This window comes from Heterodontus francisci, chromosome 12 (genome assembly GCF_036365525.1).
Source record: "Heterodontus francisci isolate sHetFra1 chromosome 12, sHetFra1.hap1, whole genome shotgun sequence".
Taxonomy (NCBI): domain Eukaryota; kingdom Metazoa; phylum Chordata; class Chondrichthyes; order Heterodontiformes; family Heterodontidae; genus Heterodontus; species Heterodontus francisci.
In genome coordinates, this window is record NC_090382.1 from 24,725,076 (window position 1) to 24,743,338 (window position 18,263).

General features: G+C 45.9%; 1 protein-coding gene across 1 annotated transcript in view; it reads right to left on the reverse strand.

The window, feature by feature from the left end:
• The window catches only part of LOC137375685 (uncharacterized), a 46,062-nt gene extending 44,291 nt beyond the window's left edge, over nt 1-1,771 (reverse strand). Inside the window, exon 1 of the mRNA XM_068043073.1 lies at nt 1,679-1,771. Coding sequence (XP_067899174.1) covers nt 1,679-1,771 — 93 coding nt within the window. The remainder of the gene's footprint in view (nt 1-1,678) is intronic.
• Between the last annotated feature and the right edge of the window lie 16,492 nt (nt 1,772-18,263).

Sequence of the window (18,263 nt, forward strand, 5' to 3'; positions counted from 1 at the left end):
AGGTAAGGGGATCGTGAAGGCAGAAGTAGAGGAGCCTCAGCCCTTGCAATTGTCCAACAGGTTTGAGGTTCTTTCAGCTTGTATGGATGAGTGTGGGGGCAGCAGGGTGGATGACAAAACTGACCATGGCACCAGAGTACAGGAAACCATTCAAGTGGGGGAGTAAATAGAAATGTAGTGGTAGTAGGAGTTGGTATAGTCGGGGGGGGAATAGACACCATTCTCTGCAGCAAAGAGCAAGAGTCCTGAAGGCTGTGTTGCCTGCCCGGTGCCAGGGTTCAGGACATCTGCTCGGGGCTGGAGAGGAACTTGCAGTGGGAGGGGGAGGATCCAGTTGTCCTGGTCCACATGGGTACCAATAACATAGATAGGGCTAGGAAAGAGGTTCTGCATAGGGAGTATGAGCAGCTAGGGGCTAAATTAAAAAGCAGAACCTCAAAGGTAATAATCTCTGGCTTATTACCTGAGCCACAAGCAAATTGGTGTAGGGTAAATAAATTAGACAGTTAAATGCGTGGCTCAAAGTTTGGTGTGGGAGAAATGGGTTTCGATTCATGGGACATTGGGCACCAGTACTGGGGAAAGTGAGAGCTGTACCGTTGAGACGGTCTACACCTGAACCATGCTGAGACCAGTGTTCTGGCGAGTTGTATAACCAGAGCAGTAGAGAGGACTTTAAACTAAATAGTGGGGGTGAGGGATCAAGTGAGGGAAGATGTGATAATTTAAAGAAAGAGGAGAGAACAAGGGCAAGAGAACAAGACGGCAATACGGATAATGATAATCAGAGTGTGGCAGGAAAGGACAGTATATAAAAACTCAAGAGTGAGCTAGCAGATAAGATTAGAGGTTGTGAACTAACAGTGTGGGGGGAGGGTGCGGGAGAGGTGCGATTTAGAAATCCAAAGAGAAAGGCCAAGGCATCGGAACAGTATAGCATAGTGGGTAAAGACAAGCAGAATGGGACAGGAAGGGACAGAGAGTTTAACAGAAATTGTACATCAGCAAATAAGCTCATTGCAAGGAATAGAAACAAAAAAATTAAATTACAGGTTCTATATCTGAATGTGCAAAGCATCTGCAATAAGATAGATGAACTAGTGGCACAAATATAGGTATATGATTTAGATCTAATCGCCATCACAGAGACATGGTTACATGGTGATCAAGGTTGGAAAATAAATATTCCAGGGTACACAATATTTCGGAAAGACAGACAAAATAGCAAAAGAGAAGGGGTAGCACTGATGGTAAAGGATGGCATAAGGGCATCTGTGAGAAAAGATCATGTAGGTGAATCAGTATGGGTGGAAATAAGAAATAGCAAGAATCAGAAAACACTGGTGGAAGTAGTTTATTGGCCCCCTAACAGTAGTTATACCATTGAACAGAGCATTAAACAAGAAATTATTGGAGCTTGTAACAAAGGCAATGTAATGATCTGGGGGATTTTAATCTTCATATAGACTGGGACAATGAAATTTGCAGGAGTGGTCGATTAGATGAGTTTGTAGAACGTTTCAGGCCAGTTTCTTGGAGCAATACATTATGGAGCCAACTAAGGATAAAGCTTATGCTGGCATTCTTCTGTGGACATACAATCCTGATCATGGCAAATGCCTCAGATTGTATGACAGCATTGACACGTTGATCCAAATGAATGATGTGAAATGCTTACTTGCTGTTCGCACAAGCAGTATCTGAGCTCGGCCATCTGCGCTGCATTGCCCAATGTCCTTGCATACCACAAGCTTTGCACTGGTCCTAGCATGCCGGACAACTGCAAATTGGGTGCGTCAGACCACATTTGCCTCAAGGTGTAGCAGACTTCTGAGCCTTAGTTACCATACCATAGTAGTCATCCCCAATGCTTGTGACTGTTTGCGCCCAAGCATGATAGCTTCAAATTTCCACACAAAGACAGTAGAAAATTTAGGCAGTGGAAAAGCACCCTGACTGACAATACTGACGTTTCTATTTGGCCAATTGTGGACTGTCTCACCAGTTTCAGTTCCCAGTGAGCTCCACAGTGAAGCAATGAAAATGAAAATCTTTGCAATAACAAGAACTTGCCTTTAAATAGTGACTTTAAAGAAGTTTAATCAGATAAAAATGGATGCTGAGCCAACAGAGAGGTTATTAAGAGGGGTGACCAAAGATTTAGTCAGAGATGGGTTTTAAGTAGGGTCTTAAAGGAGGACAGGGTGCTGGAGTGGTGAATGAGGCCTAAATGGCTGAAGGCACGATCACCAACAGTGATGCAGGAGCAGTGCATGAGAGGTTGTTGATGATCGGGGAGTTTTGGGGATGTTTGAGTTGTGGGACAATCTTAAGAGCTGACCACCTTAAGAAGCTGTAAGAGATGGTCACCAGAGGAAGTGATCTCACACCACACATGACCAGGGAGTTGTGGGTATAGCCTGGCAGAGTGAGATGTGTTTAGATGTGCTCATGCAGTAACTGTGTTCTAGTTAACTATGTTCTAGTTAAAGTATAATAAAAACACATGTTTTATTTAGATATTACTTGCAGTCCTATGCCTCTTACAATAGTTCACATACCAAAGGAATAAGAAATATTATATGGTGCCAGCGGTGGGATATATTTTTTCTGAAGACCACCAAAAATTACATCATGGCAACATTTGAATTTTTCTGAACAACAAACTAAGAGAGAACAAAGAACATTGCCTACCTGGAGTGGCTGAAGATCATGGAGAGCAGCTGGCTGGAGACCCCACAACAGTGCACTGAGCTAGGCTACAGACAGGACTCCAGGAGGTGTTGAAACTCTGTGAGTACAGCAGGCAATTTACCAGAAGATCGGAGCTTTCAACTAATCTGGCAGAGGGTTGAAAAATTTGAAGGGCAGTAGCTGAAGTCATTACTCTTTTAGTTTTCCTTTTTTGTCTTCCTGGGCATGGCCTAAGCCAAAAAGATCAAGAAGAACGCAACAGTGCCACTGGAGGTCGAGCACAAAGTAAAGAGCTGTTTGTGGCAGCTGCCAGTACTGCAAGCTGCAGCCCTCTTAAAAAAACTCAGTTTAAAAAGAAGACCACAGTTAAAAAAATAAGAGCTGTGCCAAAAAAAATGACAAGCTGTGGTGTCTCACTCTTAAAGGGGCAGGCCTGCAAAAAAGAATCTGTCTAACAAGAAAAAAGGAAGTCTGCCTGTGAAAAAGAAAACTTGTAAAAAGTCCTATATTTATGTTAAGCAGGATCATTAAGACAATAGCTTTCAGTTACAGATTGGCAAACCTTGGGCATAGTGTCTGAACTTAAACTGTTTTGACAGCAAGTGGAACCGTGTTCCCTGGATCAAGAAGTGAGCGAACCAGAGAAACAAGCTAGCAAGATTAAGATCACACTGGCAATGTGGGCTTGCAATGATTTAATTCATCAGGATTGTCAGTGGAGAAGCAAGCTATGGATATTCCTGGAGGAGCAACTCAGGGTGAAGGTAAATTTCCAAGTACATAGGCTTGATCTTATGACCTAACTCCAAAGGCAAGATGACCAGTTTGTTGCAAGGTGCTGAAACAAAGCTCAAGAATGTGACTTCACAGATATCGCATTGTCGTAACGGGTTAGAGAGCTGGTAATCGCATCTACCCCAATAGAGGCCTTTCAAAAAGCCATGCTAGAAAAGAAGAAAGGACATACCATAGATGCGCTACTCAATGATGGAAGGAAATTTGAAGCTACCATGCCTGGGCGCAAACAGTTACAAGCGTTGGGGGTGGCTACTATGGTATGGTAACTAAGGCTCAGAAGTCTGCTAAACCTTGTGGCAAATGTGGTCTGCTGCACCCAATTTGCAGTTGTCCGGCATACCAGGACCAGTGCATAGCTTGTGGCATGCGAGGACATTGGGAAATGCAGCGCAGAAGGCCGAGCTCAGATACTGCACACAGGAATGGTGGCAAATCACATGCAGAGAGAACGTCTGCAAGACAGGATGGCAAATGCAACAAAAGGCATGCCAACATGCAGCAAAAGCCCAAGCAGATACATCAGGTCAGCAGGGAGACAGATTGCCAGGAGGACATGGATGAAGATTACACTTGTGCGAGCACTAAGTAAGCATTTCATCTAGTTAATTTGTTTCAACATGTCAATGCTATCATGTAATCTGAGGCACTTGCCATGATCAGTATTGTATGTCCACATAAGAGTGGCAAGCATAAGCTCAGAGTGAAAATCATTACAGAGGAAGTGCAAATATTCTGCCCATCCGTATACTGAAGGACATGTACTTAAAAGAAATGGGAATCTATGGTGCAACCCACCACAGCTAGGCTGACTGCTTACAATGGTTCTCTAATCAATTGCACTGGAATGATATCCTTACAGTACATCTATGGGAGCTCCAAATGTCTACAATAAATGTTTTATATTGTAGACACAACTGAACCAGTTGTTGCAGAACTTCCAGAATGCTAAGATTTATGAATCATCACAATAGATGAATTCGTTAATGCACCTAAGATGGTAGGAAATATCCAGGTCGAGTGTATTAGGTCAGCCCATGTAAAGGATGACACAAAGGCTGGGAGTCTGGACACAAAGAGGCGATATGACCAGGAGTCTCCCCTCAGGCTTCAGTTTATTGCAAGTACCTGGAGGCCAGAGGGAATGCCGGTGATTGGTGATGTTGCCAGTCATAATTTTTCTAATCTTTCTAAACAAAGGACGATGAAGCCATCGTATGACAGGCAATCAGAGCAGAATTAGCTCGATTGCAAGTCGGACAGAAGGTCAGAGTCCTCAATCATGTGCCGGGAACTTAGTATCCTGCAGAAATTGTGAGGATATACGAGCAGCCCAGATCATACAAGGTGCAGAAACCCAGTGGTGTGATTCTCAGATGGAACTGAAGTCAAATCAGAGAGATGTATGACAACACTACATGTGACAGCTCTGTGGTATTGCAGACACGTTCAAAGACAAAGTCTGAAGATGAACGTACAGAGGCTATGAGCACAGAGGAAGAACATGCTAGCCAGAGTTCTGAGTCACCAGCGTCTCGGAGGAGTCGTCAAGATGCACTCAGCTCTGGGAAGAGTTTTACGATAACAAGATTGGGACAAATAAGTAATCCTCCTCCACATTTTAGAGAGTGTTAAATTGACTCACTTGTAAATAGCGTTTTGTTTTATTCATGTATGTTAAACTAAATTGCAACATCATTGTATATTGTACATATGATTTTATCTTTGAAAACAAGGGACGGAATTTTTCGGGACCCAGTGGGGCCACGGTCCAGGAAACAGAAGCAAGTGCCGAAGACACTCCCGCTCTGGCCTCCACTGCCATCGCGATCGAGCGCTAAAAGTCCAATTAGTGGCTTGCCGGCAGAGATTTGAAGAGAAAAGGAAGCTCTGTCATGCGGCATATGCTTGGCACACCTGACGCGCACAAGGAGCAGAAGTGTGCCAACCTCACGCTTACATGGCAATGGTCCCAGAGGCCGCATGTAACGAGACGGATGAGCGGATGGTCTTTCAAGTCAAGTCGTGTCTCCACAGGAGGAGGGCCCAGAATGCCCATGAAAGGGCATGGACCAGTGGCAGTGGGCCACTCCTTACAATTCTTACTGCTGCGGAGGAGGAGATACTGCTACTGGCTGGTGAGCATGGAGGCAAGTCTGAAAGTGAGGCTGGAGCACCTGGCCAGGAGGATGAGTTCAGCAGATTACAGGCATGGGGGTGAGGGGAGAGCTTCAAACTATGAAGGTTAGTCGCGTGTTCAAAGTCACAGACATGTGGCCAAACTGCAGCCAAAGACATGTCCTTCAGTCCAGAGTGTTGCATAGACCTGATTTTCTGTTTTCTACTGCAGGTGAATCCCAGCTATTGCTAGTTGACATATCCGGGGGATGTCCGACCACCTCTGAGGAGGAGGGGGTGACCCTCAGAGGGTGCAGCAACACATCCTTGCCCGGCACCAATCACCAGCTCAGATACAGTCACCTCGATTGGGCAAATTGACCTTAGAGATTTGGGGTCATGACCTGGTTCTAGCACCGCACAAGTGCTGGACCAGCTGTCGGAGGCATTTTCGGCCAAGACCTCTGATATTCGTAGTTATGTGGGAGACCAGGCCTATGCTGAGCCCCAGGCTGATGATGAGCATCTGAAGTCATCCACCAGGCGGCAGATGCTGCAGGTGCAGTGTGAGGTGTGTGAAGATCTGGCAGAGATACCAGAGAGTATGCATGCTCTGGCTCAGACTGCAGAGCAGTCCCTCCAGGCCATGAGTACTGCCATGTCCCTCTCATCTGCGCGACTGGCTTCCTCCATTGAGAGATGAGCGACTGTTGTGGAGAGCCAGCTCCAGCAGACCAACTGTGGCTGTCAAAAGTTTTCGCAGACCTGCACACCAATGCATTGCCAGTGAGCTTCATGCATCAATGTCAATGCAAGAGAGGAAAAAGGCACCTAGGGGTCTCCTCCAGATGCTCATCCCTCTCAGGTCAACAGGGACGCCCAAATGTGCCTCGTGACAGCAGAGCAGCAGCAGCAATCTGCATCTGGGGGCTCTTCTCAGGGCGCTCCTGATGCAGACAGAGGCTCCTTGGCCCCTCTGCAAGTGACACTAGCGCCGCAGAATACCAGGATGACAGAGGGTGGTCATGACCCTGTTCAGGGTCACCTCAACATGCTGGGTCCCTCACGGCCTCGGGCAGCTAGAGGACGGCCGCCAAGGTCATCCCATGCCCTGGGCAGCCTGATCAGCCACCTGCCTCTGCCGTAACTGATGGTGACGGAGGAGCAACGTGTAGGAGCACTCAGAAACAATTTAAGAAATCACTGTAACTGCATATAGATTTCACTGGTGTGATTTAGATTGATCTTAATATTTGTGTAACGTTCCGTAAACTTTATTAAAGTTCTCTTTTTGCTTATTTATGCCGCATATCATGCAGACCCCACCTGCCAAGAATGAGGCATATTAATTTCGTCATATGAACATCAATTTTAAACTGTTGCTGGCGTGAAGAAATGACTTGTTAAAGAGATCACCAGACATTTGGGCTTGAAGGACATTTGTATACTAAGAGATGCTGCTTGTGCAGACAAAGGACTATTCCCTGATCCAATTAACCCAGATGGATTTTGATCACCAGACAATGAAGGTATAAAGAAGCGCATTCCAGGGTCTGCGAAGATAATACAATCCACAAACGCAGAAGTGGTTAAGCCAGTTAGTCACATAACTAACCTGCTGGCCAACTTGATTTTTTATTTGTGCCACACAGAAAGGAACAGAAGGCAGTTTTGCAACTGAAGCTGGAACAAGGAAGCCTCTCTCCAGGCTGTCTCTCTCACTTTCTCCCAAGCCACCGAACCCATGGAAGACATGTAAACCTCAAGACAGAAAAGACTCCGACATCGAAACAACTTGAAGCGTGAACTAGGCCCCAACAAATAGTTGGACTTACCGGCAACCAAAGACTCCACAATTGAACTCAAAGGACAGTAAATAACTAACAGATATTGCCTGAAACTTTTCCCCTTTTATTCTTTTCTACTTTTTCTGTCTCTATCTGCGTGTGTTTATCGCGTATGCCTGCTAGCGTGGTCGCGTTGCATATTCATAGTCGTTAACCGGATTAGAGTTTAAGATTAATAAACTTCTACCTTTCTTGTTTAAATCTAAGAATACCTGTCTTAATTGATTTATTTGCCTTACAATTGGAAAGCAATGAACAAGGATTCACTGATGGGGGAGCTAAAAGTTCAGTGTTTTGTAAAGTTAAACCTGTTACGTTTAAACTAGGCATAGACTGAGAGGGAACCCCTAGACCCCTTCTCAACTAATCTTAACATTCAAGTAAGTGATGATGTATGAAGCAAACTTTTTTCCGTCTGATATGGAGACTTGGGGGAGGTGCACCAGTGTGTCATGGTATGTGAGATGAAAAGATGGACCATAGCAGCTGCGATAAGTGCTTGCAGGTGAGGGCTTTTGGAGTGCCAGCATATGTGAATGCCTGCAGTTAGAATGACATGTCAGTCACTGGCAGACGGGACGGCTCATGAACCTCAGGTTAGGAGAATTGCCTTAGTATTAGAGCCTCCCAAGCCTCCCTGGCACCCAACTCCTGAGAATCTCCAAGTCCTTCCCCCAGCAGTCCAGGTGCCTGTATCCCCTCCTCAGCAAACCCTTCACCCTCTTACTGAACAATGTTCTCAGCATCCAGGGTCTCTCCCCTCTGCAGCACCAGGTTATGTAAGGCACAGCAGACAACCACAATCCGAGATATTCTTGCTGGTGGATACTGAAGGGTACCACCTGAGCGGTCCAGGTACCTAAATCTCATCTTCAGCAGACCACTGGTCTGTTCAGTGGTGACTCTGGTCGGCACATGGCTTACACTGTAGCATTCCTCAGCCTCATTCGATGGTTCCTCACAGATGGCATCAGTCATCTCTTCCGCGAGTAAGCCCTGTTGCCACGTATCCATCCTTGCAGGCACTCGGGGGGTTGAAAAGTGGTGACACTGAGAGTTCCCTAGAATGAATGCGTTGTGACTGCTGCCAGGATAGTGAGCACACACCTGCAATATATCTTGCAGTGGTCAGACAAGTTGGACATTCATTGAGTGAAATCCGTTCCAGTTTATGAATACTCCTAGCTGACCTGCAGGAGTCCTGATGGCCACATGCCTACAGTCAATGACTCTCGGCCTGACTGTCCGCATCAGTCTTGAGCTTGATGTACTGGTTGGCCCGCCTGAATATGGCATCAGTTACAACTTTTATGCAGTGATGTGCAGATGATTGTGAGATCCGCACATAACTCCTGTGGCAGCCTGGAATGAACCTGATGCATAGAAGTTCAGAGCGACTGTGACTTTTACAGCCACCAGCATCAGATCACCACCCACGCAGTTGGCTGACCTCCGCTGCCATCATCTCACACACAGATGTTACAGTCTCTTGGGACAGGCACAGTCTTCTAAGACACTGGCGCACTGACATCTGCAGGAAGTTCAACTGCTGCTGGCACACTCTGCCTCCTGGGTAGACTCGTCTCCTCATAGGTCTTTGCACCCTGTGCACTCTGTGGCCTTCTGCCTCTCGCCCATCACCAGGTTGCACCTGCAGGTAGCCAGCAGGTCGCTGTTGTCCTTGGCCATCTGCCCGCCTGTTCCTCCTTGTCCAGTTCTCTTCCTCGCTGGATAACGCTCTTCCAGAATGGACAATGCCCATGGCAGCAGCATCCCAAAAATATAATGGGGACAGCTTTTTATTGCCTGCTGCGAGGAAAGGCATTCACACAACTCCTCTGTAAACCATGGCGCGGAGTCAACTCCCCCTTGGCCCCTTTATTCCCTTCACCCACTTGATCCTGGCCTTCACGTGGGACTAAGTCCTCTTAATTCAGGCTCAGGCTGGGTGTTCGGGATATCGGGGTTACAGGAGAGCTACCCTCCACCTAATCCATCGGCTACGGTTAATGGCTTAGTACAAAGAGGAGGAAACTCAGTCCTTTCTTTAATTATCAATTTACTTTATTCACATTGTTGTACAATGTAAGAATAAGGCTTATACACTTGGTTAGACAAAAGCATGCAACTCAAACTGGGTTATACAGTTAATAACAAAGCTAGCTAGAATCGATAAGCGCACCCATTAGGTTCCTCTGACCTTTCCCAACCTAGTCACAGAAAACAAAGGGTAATACCCAAAAAAGGGGAGAGCTGACGCTGGCCAGGCGTTCCATTCTCTCTCTCTTTTACGTCGTCGCCACGTTTGTCATGCAGGGTCTTCCACTTCCGCGATGGTTGGTCTCCAGAGTTTCTCGCTGGCTCTATGCCTGAGATTCTCCATACATATTCTCTTTCTTATCTCTTCAAACTTTACTGTCTCTTTCTGGTTGGTTTAGGCCTGCTCACCTCGGTCGTATCTTCTCCTTATTGGCCCAGGCCCAAAGACCCCGGTATCACACCGTGTCCAAATAAGGCTCTATTCTTGTGATCTCTCCCTTGTCTTGTCACATAAATTAATTAGTTCAAACCGGTTTTTACCAGCACAGGCCAGTGTCAGAGTTCAGGTTGCTTCAGTTCACAAACAGTCCAGCAGTTTGTAACAGATTCTGTACTTCTTGCAGCCCCTGGCCAACATCTCCCCCCTCTTGATCCAAAGATATTTATCTTAGGATCATCAAGTTTCCCTTCTCTGTGGACCATTCCTGAGAGCATCATTTTCCCCCAATGGGTATGCTATACCGTTACATACAAAAAGATACGTTTATAAAACTTAGTATATACAGTTGTTTTTTACAGTTTTTGTTTATATTGATAAACGTTCCTTCTGTTTCATTATAGCCCCATCATCCAATCTTCGCAAAATTTCATTTTTCCACCTTCTAAGCTGATATACATTGAGTACAACAATTATTAGCGCACATAGAATCTATGACAGCAATATGTGATACAATTCTGACCCATGGATGTATTTGAATATTAGATCCCCAAATCCAAAACTTACTCCAAAATCCTGGGTCACGCAACAGTTCATTTGCCTTGTCGGCATGAGTTCTAATTGTTTTAGTGTGTTTATTCCATTGATGAATTATCTCTTTTGCCTCTTCTGCTATTTGTGCCCAATCCGCTGTTAGGTATGGGATGGGTGGTAATTCGGTGGCAATATATTCCCGTACCTCTTGATCTGTATCGTACGTTGGACCGTGAGATTCTCCTTTATCACTATCCTCATTATTGGCTTAGGCAGGACTTGTCCACCAACAACCAAGTCCGAGGTTACATTGTGAATGGCTATATTGTGTCCCTCCAGAGGGCACTGTTTCCATCCCTTGTTGTAGTTCATAGCAGGCTATGTAATATGTTTGCTCCACAAGGGCATATTGTAAAAAGGTCTGGTTATTAACAGGCAGAATGGACAATGAACAATTTTCATAGGTGCTGAGCCCGCAATTTGTAAGTTTCTGTCTTGTTGTCTCTTCCGGACAGGCCCAGTGATTCCCCCCTTGATGACATTTTGACAAATCTACCCCTTTCTCAACACCATCCATTACAATGGCATGAGATGGTGGGTTACTTAAAGATATCCAAATACCCTCTTGCTACTTGCCCACGTTATGGACTCTCTTTAAAGGGTAGGTCAAATTGCTTCTGTGTCGGGGAATATGAAACACTGCCCCAACATAATATCTTCCTCTATCCTCGTAACAGGTGCCTAACACTCTGTTAGTTAAGGTCAAACTTCTGTTCCCTCCGGTATACCCAATGTTTTTCCCGCGCACGCCAACCCATCCACTCCCGCATAATACTAATTTAAATCTTCTCGCTTTCCTTTGTTGGTTCGAACTATCTAGATCTGCGGAGCAAAGTTGTTTCTGGCCACGGGATAATCTTCCCGCGTCGACACTGCTTCAGGCACATTCATTCGTCGTGACAGCTCCGATGTGGGTTCACCTATAGTCCCAAATATGGTCAATCCAATAGCAATGAAATGTATCACCGTCTTCACTGTGGGCTGGACCTGTAATATACAAGTGTAATTTCTGCTCTTATTTACAGTTTCTTTCTTATCCTATTTTAAATCCAGTCTCTCCATACACTGAGCCAGACTGTCTATATCTTGTTCCCAATTTGTTTTTGATTCTAACCGTCCATTTCTTCTAGCCCACTTACTTCCCCTATTTTCTTTATTTTTCTTTTATTTTTTCCCGCGATTTCTCTCTATATATGGATGTACATCAGGTTGTCTTTCAAACACTTCTGCTTGGATCCACAGTTGATCCTGTTCATGATCTCCCTGACCTTCGGTCGAAACATCGGTAGCATCAAGCATCACATGCCAACTGTGATTAACTTGTTTTTCTCCTACTAACTTTAACTGATTAATGTGATACCAGCCACTCTTATCTGGTGCCATCAATACTTTGTGTACAGATGGACTAGCTTTATCTACTATCTCATAGGGACCGGTGAACTTTGGACTCAAGAATGAGGTGGGCTGGTATATTCTGATCATTACCCTTTGTCCGGGGTCCAACTCTATCTGGCTGGCTTTCGCATCGAAATAAGCCTTACTTTGCTGTCTCTTCTTTCCTTGTTGGTGGGCTGCTGCGTAATTTGCTTCTCTCACTGTTTCTACTAGTTGTTGCACCCATTTTTCTGATATAATACTGTCCATCTCGAGTTCGGACAAGTCCAAACCTACCAACCCCTCCATTCCTCTCATGTCCCTTCCCGTCATAAGTTTATAGGGAGTATAGCCTGTTGATGAAGCTGCGGTATTCCTAATTACCATCAACACAGGTCGTCTTGTGCTGCTGTACCATTTTAGCTATCATGTTTTTCAATGTCCGATTCATCCTTTCCCAATTCCACTAGACTGTGGTCTATAGGGTATGTGGAATTTCTGTTTGACCCCAAAAAGGGTCATTACATTTTGCATTACTTGGGCTGTAAAATGTGTTCCCTGATCTGATTCTATGCATCGGGGTAAATCCCACCGAGTGAATACCCTTTCTAAAAGAATTTTTGCGGTGATTTTGGCTGTATTTGTTCTGGTTGGGAAAGCTTCCACCCATTTGGTAAATGTATCTACTATTACTAGAATGTATTTAAACCCTCCTGGAGTGGGGGGTAGGGGTCCTACATAGTCTATCTGTAAATTAGTCCAAGGCCCTTCTACTGGTCTAGTATGTCGGAGGGCCCCTTTCTTGACATTCCTATCGGGGTTGTGTTGTGCACAGATCAAACAATTCTTGACGTAGTGTTCCACGTCACCTTTCATTCCAGGCCACCAGCACACCTCCTTTATCCTTTCCAGGGTACTCTCTGTCCCTTTATGTCCCCATAAGTCATGGTACCAGTGGATTATTTGGTTTCGTCCCCCCTCTGGCACTACGAATTTTCCTTCATATAAAACCACTCCATCCTGAATATAGACCCTCTTGTACTCTTTGTATGTGTCTGACTCTACTCCTCCTATCAGTTTTTTCAATTCTCCATCTTTCGTTAGCTCCTCTGTTAAATCCATTACCTTAACCTGTTTCCCTTTCTGTTCCCCAATGTCCTCAATCGGTGGCTGCCATTCCTGCCCACTAACAGCATCTTGTTTGGCTAGCTCATCCGCTTTCCTGTTCCCTTCTGAAGTAAGTTTTGAATAAGCTTTTACCTTTGTGATCCCATATCCTTTCCCCTGTGCTCCTTCAAAGATGTATCTCAATAATGGGGCCGATGGAAGGGGCTTCCCATCCGCTGAGACAAAACCTCTCGCCTCCCATAAGGGCAAATGTTCCGTGAGGCTATTACAGAGATACATGCTATCAGAATATATAACTGATCCGGACGGGAAGTATTCCGGGTGGCCAACCACATATGCGACGGCTGCTAATTCTGCCGCCTGCGCACTCATGGTTTTAGGCAATTTTAAGGCTGTGCTAAATTTTTCCTGATCATGTTCGTCTTCTACATATATCCCATACCCAGTCCTCCTCACACCATCCTGTACTGATGAGAAACCATCCACAAAAATGGGGTTCTTCTTTTTCCTTTGCATCTTTGCTTTCGGGCCCCGTTGCTTTCTCCAATCCACTCCTACCCCCTCCTTTTTGTTTTGATACAAATGGTCCCTTGGGATAATTTGCTATCATGACTTGACACTCATGTTTCTCTCCTTGATTCACTAGGTTGTCTGCCAACATAGTGGTAGTTTGTACCCCTTTTACGCTTATGTTTCTTCCTTGCAGCAATAGTGTCCACCTAGCAATTCGGTTCTGACTTACTGACCCGTCTTTGATCCTACCGTCTAATAGTAACTGTACAGGGGAATGTTCTGTCAATATTGTAAGTGGGTTCAGTCCCACTATGTAAGTAAAATACTGTACTGCCCAAAAAACTGCGAACAAATGTTTGTCGCACGTCGTATACCTCTGCTCTACCGGTGAAAGCATACGTGAGGCATACGCTCCTGGCCTCAATTTCCCGTGTGTCTCCTGTAACAGAACTGCTGAGAGGGTGGTGTCTGTGGTAGCTACCTCCAATGAAAACGGCTCAGTTGGATTTGTGGTTTTCAGAGCAGGCGCAGCAGCTAGTGCCTACTTTAAATCTGAAATGACCTGTGTGTGTTCAGTTTTCCACTCCCACGCCACATTCTTTTTCAATAGCTCCATTAATGGGGCCACTTTTGTAGCGAATCCATCAATGTGGTCCCTGCAATATCCCACCAAACCCAGGAAGGATCTCAACCCTTTTACATCCCTCGGGACAGGGAGTCTGCCAACCACTATACCCTTCGTTGGTCAATTTCTTTCTTTCCCAGTGTCAAGATCATTTCCAAGTAAGTAGCCTTCTGTTTCATAACCTGCGCTTTTTTAGGGTTTACTTTAGTCCCAATTCGTGTAACAATTGTAGTAATTCACTCAGTAACTGATAATGTTCCTTTTCCATTTCAGTTTGTAGAAGTAAGTCGGCTACATACTGCACCAGGCATTCAGCTTTGAGAACCATTTTAACCCTTCCCTTAGACGTTGGTGAAATACAGACGGGGAATTATAAAATCCCTGTGGCAGGGTGGTCCATGTATATTGTTGTCCTTGGAAGGTAAACACAAATTTATATTGGCATTCTTTCTCCAGTGGAATAGACCAAAAACCGTTACTTATGTCTAAAACCGTGAACCACTGTGCGTCCTCATTTTGTTTAACTACCGTCTCTGGGCTAGTTGCTACGGTAGGGGCCATTAACGGGGTTACCTTATTTAATTCTCGATAGTCTATCGTTAGTCACCAGCTACCGTCCGGTTTCCTCACCGGCCAAACAGGCGAGTTGTTAGTGGAGGCTACCGGTCTTAGTATCCCTTGTAGCAGCAAACTCTGTATCACCTTTCCTACCTCCTCTTCTGCCTGTTTCGGAAAACCATACTGCTTCTGTGGTTTGGGGTCTGGGCCCTGTATACACACACTCCCGGTCATTTTCCCACAATCATGTTTGTGTCGAGCAAATACTACTGAATTCCGTGTGATAATTTGTCGTACTTCACGATCGTTACTCATTTCTTCTGGTCTTGTCCACATTTCCCCGAACGTGCATATCCTATCCTGGTATTCCCCCACCGGGACGGATGTGTACTACCCATGCCCAAGGGCATTTGCCAAATCGCGCAATTAACAGGGTCAAAACAGAGTCCCGCTTTAGCCATATAATCACACCCTAATATATGTTCTTGCTCTCTGCGTAACTTAATGAGAACCACTGAGTGCTCTATTGCTACGTCCCCCACACTGACTTCCAATGGTACACTTACATATCCCACTTGTGCATGTCCTGTGAATCCGCTTAAAACAAGTTTACTTTGAATTTTCCAATCTACTTCACTAACATTGGTGGTGTTTATGGTGGTTCGGGATCCTCCAGTGTTCCAAAGGAACATGACAGGGCGGCCTCCAACCCTACCATTCCCTGTGTTATCCCACCGTGTGTCACACACCCATAACAGAGAGGACAGCGACCGTCATTGTGGTTCGGGGTACGACCCCGAAGACGGTGCTATCTCTAGTATATCACATTGAGGATTTGACCTATTCGGTCCTTCCACGGGTAGGCTCTGGCGTTTGTTCTGGCCTCCTCCCCGACCTGCATATTCTCGTCTCGGGTTTGGGCATTCTCTTTTGAAATGTCCCTCCTGGCCACAGTTATAGCAGTGGGTTGGCCCGCCCGGAGTTCTCCCTGTTCCTGGGACGGTTCCTCTCCCGATGCCTCTACCCCTTCCTCCTGTCTGAAAGGCTGGGTGGGGTGCCCCCTGTGTAGTTCCCCTCCCTTCATTTCTCCAGGTTATTGTCTGATCTTTGACAGGCATCGCCTTTCCCCCAGGGGCCTTGGAGAATTTTGTTGTTTCCTTCTCCCATGCTCTAACCATCCTCCCGAGTACCCAAGCCTCTGTGTGTGTGTCATCAGAGGGATCAAATTGATCTAGTGTCCTTCTTGACTCCTCAGTGCCATGTGACACCAGCGTTCTCAGCCATCGATTTCTAATCTCTGGCGTTGGATTGGCTCTTTCTAGGTTTGCGCCATGTACCCCTTGAAACACCACCCAGATGCGAGCCGCAAACGCGACAGGGTGTTCACCTTTTCGTTGATAGCATTTCGTTAGTGCCTCCACCGGGTCCCCTCTGTTAATGCCCATGACATTTAATACATGATCTTTTAAAAGCCTCATTTGTGCCTCGACCGAATTTTTGCTCCTCTGGTAGGGTGGAGTGTATGTGTGGGTGTAGGCACATTATAATTAATTTTCTTTCTTCAGCATCATCTAAGCCGTGTATTCCTCTCTGTTGACTGACCGCTTGGAACAGCTCCCTAGGATCATCCCCGGGTGCGCACGTCCCAATATCTTTCGCAATATCCCTCAATTGCTGTACCCCCATTGGAGTGGAATATGTCATACGCGGGCCAGCTGCCACCTGACCATCAGCCCCTATCGCTGCCCTAATGGTCACAAGGGGGGCCATGGGGGCCGATGGCTCCTTTGGCTCTGGCTCATATGCTGGCGGAGGATCCTCGGGTAGAGGGTCTCCGTCATCATGGCCGTATCTAGCCGCTTCGTCTGCTAACTCATTCCAATCTATGCCCCCTTCACCGTTCTCCTCACTTCCTTCGGGTGCAAAAGCACAGATTATACCTCTCTGCGTGGCTAGCTGCTCTTGCAGTCTCGCTATGTATTTTTGACACTTTGTATGATCACCTGTATTACTTCTCTTTTCCTGAGCTGCTCTCTGAATCACATTCATGGCAGTTTTTAAATCACTACATTGCTGCTTCCATCCTTCCACCTCAGCTTTAGCTGTTTGGGCTTCTCCCTCTCGCCTACTTTTTTCCGTAACCAATTTTTCACACTGTAACTGATATTGGTTTATATGCATCAAATCCGCACTTCTCTGTCCCTGCAAATCAGTTACCTTTTCACTAAGGTGGGCTGCCTCCTCACGGAGTTTTTTAATCTCCTCCTCGAGTCTGTTCTGCTCATTTTTAGCCTGCTTTGCTGTTGGCATTCTATCCATTCCTCAAGTCAACAGCCGATAGCTACTGACTTCTGTATTTTTTAAATTTCCTAGCTGACATCTTTGCTTGTGCAATCTTCCAAAGGGCTTCCCCTACGGATTTTCCCTTGTCGCTAGTGTGATCTGCATACTTTCCGTATTGCGGCCACTTCCCTATTATGTATTTTTGGAGGAATCCCTTCCAATCAAAACAATCCAAGTCTCCAGGGCTTGGAGATTCCCTTTGATTTGTCATTCGATGTTAGTAGATACAAATTAACCCCTAAGTTCCTGTTCTCTCTGTATTTGCCAATTCAGTGCTGCTCGAGTCTCCCGCTGATTCAACGGAGAGACTGATCCTCGTGCCCACCCAGGGACGCCAATTATGTAAACCGTGGCGCAGAGTCAACTCCCCCTTGGCCCCTTTATTCCCTTCACCCACTTGATCCTGGCCGTCATGTGGGACTAAGTCCTCTTAATTCAGGCTCAGGCTGGGTGTTTGAGATATCGGGGTTACAGGAAAGCCACCCTCCACCTAATCCACCGGCTACGGTTAATGGCTTAGTACAAAGAGGAGGAAACTCAGTCCTTTCTTTAACTATCAATTTACTTTATTCATGTTGTTGTACAATGTAAGAATAAGGCTTATACACTTGGTTAGACATTGTGGCGAGTCGAAGAGACTTAGTAGTTGGCAGGAAAAAAGACAGAGGCGCAAGGGGAGAGCCAACTGTGCAACAGCCCCAACAAACAAATTTCTCTGCAGCACCTGTGGAAGAGCCTGTCACTCCAGAATTGGCCTTTATAGCCACTCCAGGCGCTGCTTCACAAACCACTGACCACCTCCAGGCGCGTATCCATTGTCTCTCGAGATAAGGAGGCCCAAAAGACTTGGTTAGACAAAAGCATGCAACTCAAACTGGGTTATACAGTTAATAACAAAGCTAGCTAGAATCGATAAGCACACCCACTAGGTTCCTCTGACCTTCCCCTGACCTAGTCACAGAAAACAAAGGGTAATACCCAAAAAAGGGGAGAGCTGACGCTGGCCAGGCGTTCCGTTCTCTCTCTCTTTTACGTCGTCGCCGCGTTGCTCACGCAGGGTCTTCCACTTCCGCGATGGTTGGTCTCCAGAGTTTCTCGCTGGCTCTATGCCTGAGATTCTCCATACTTATTCTCTTTCTTATCTCTTCAAACTTTACTGTCTCTTTCTGGTTGGTTTAGGCCTGCTCACCTCGTTCGT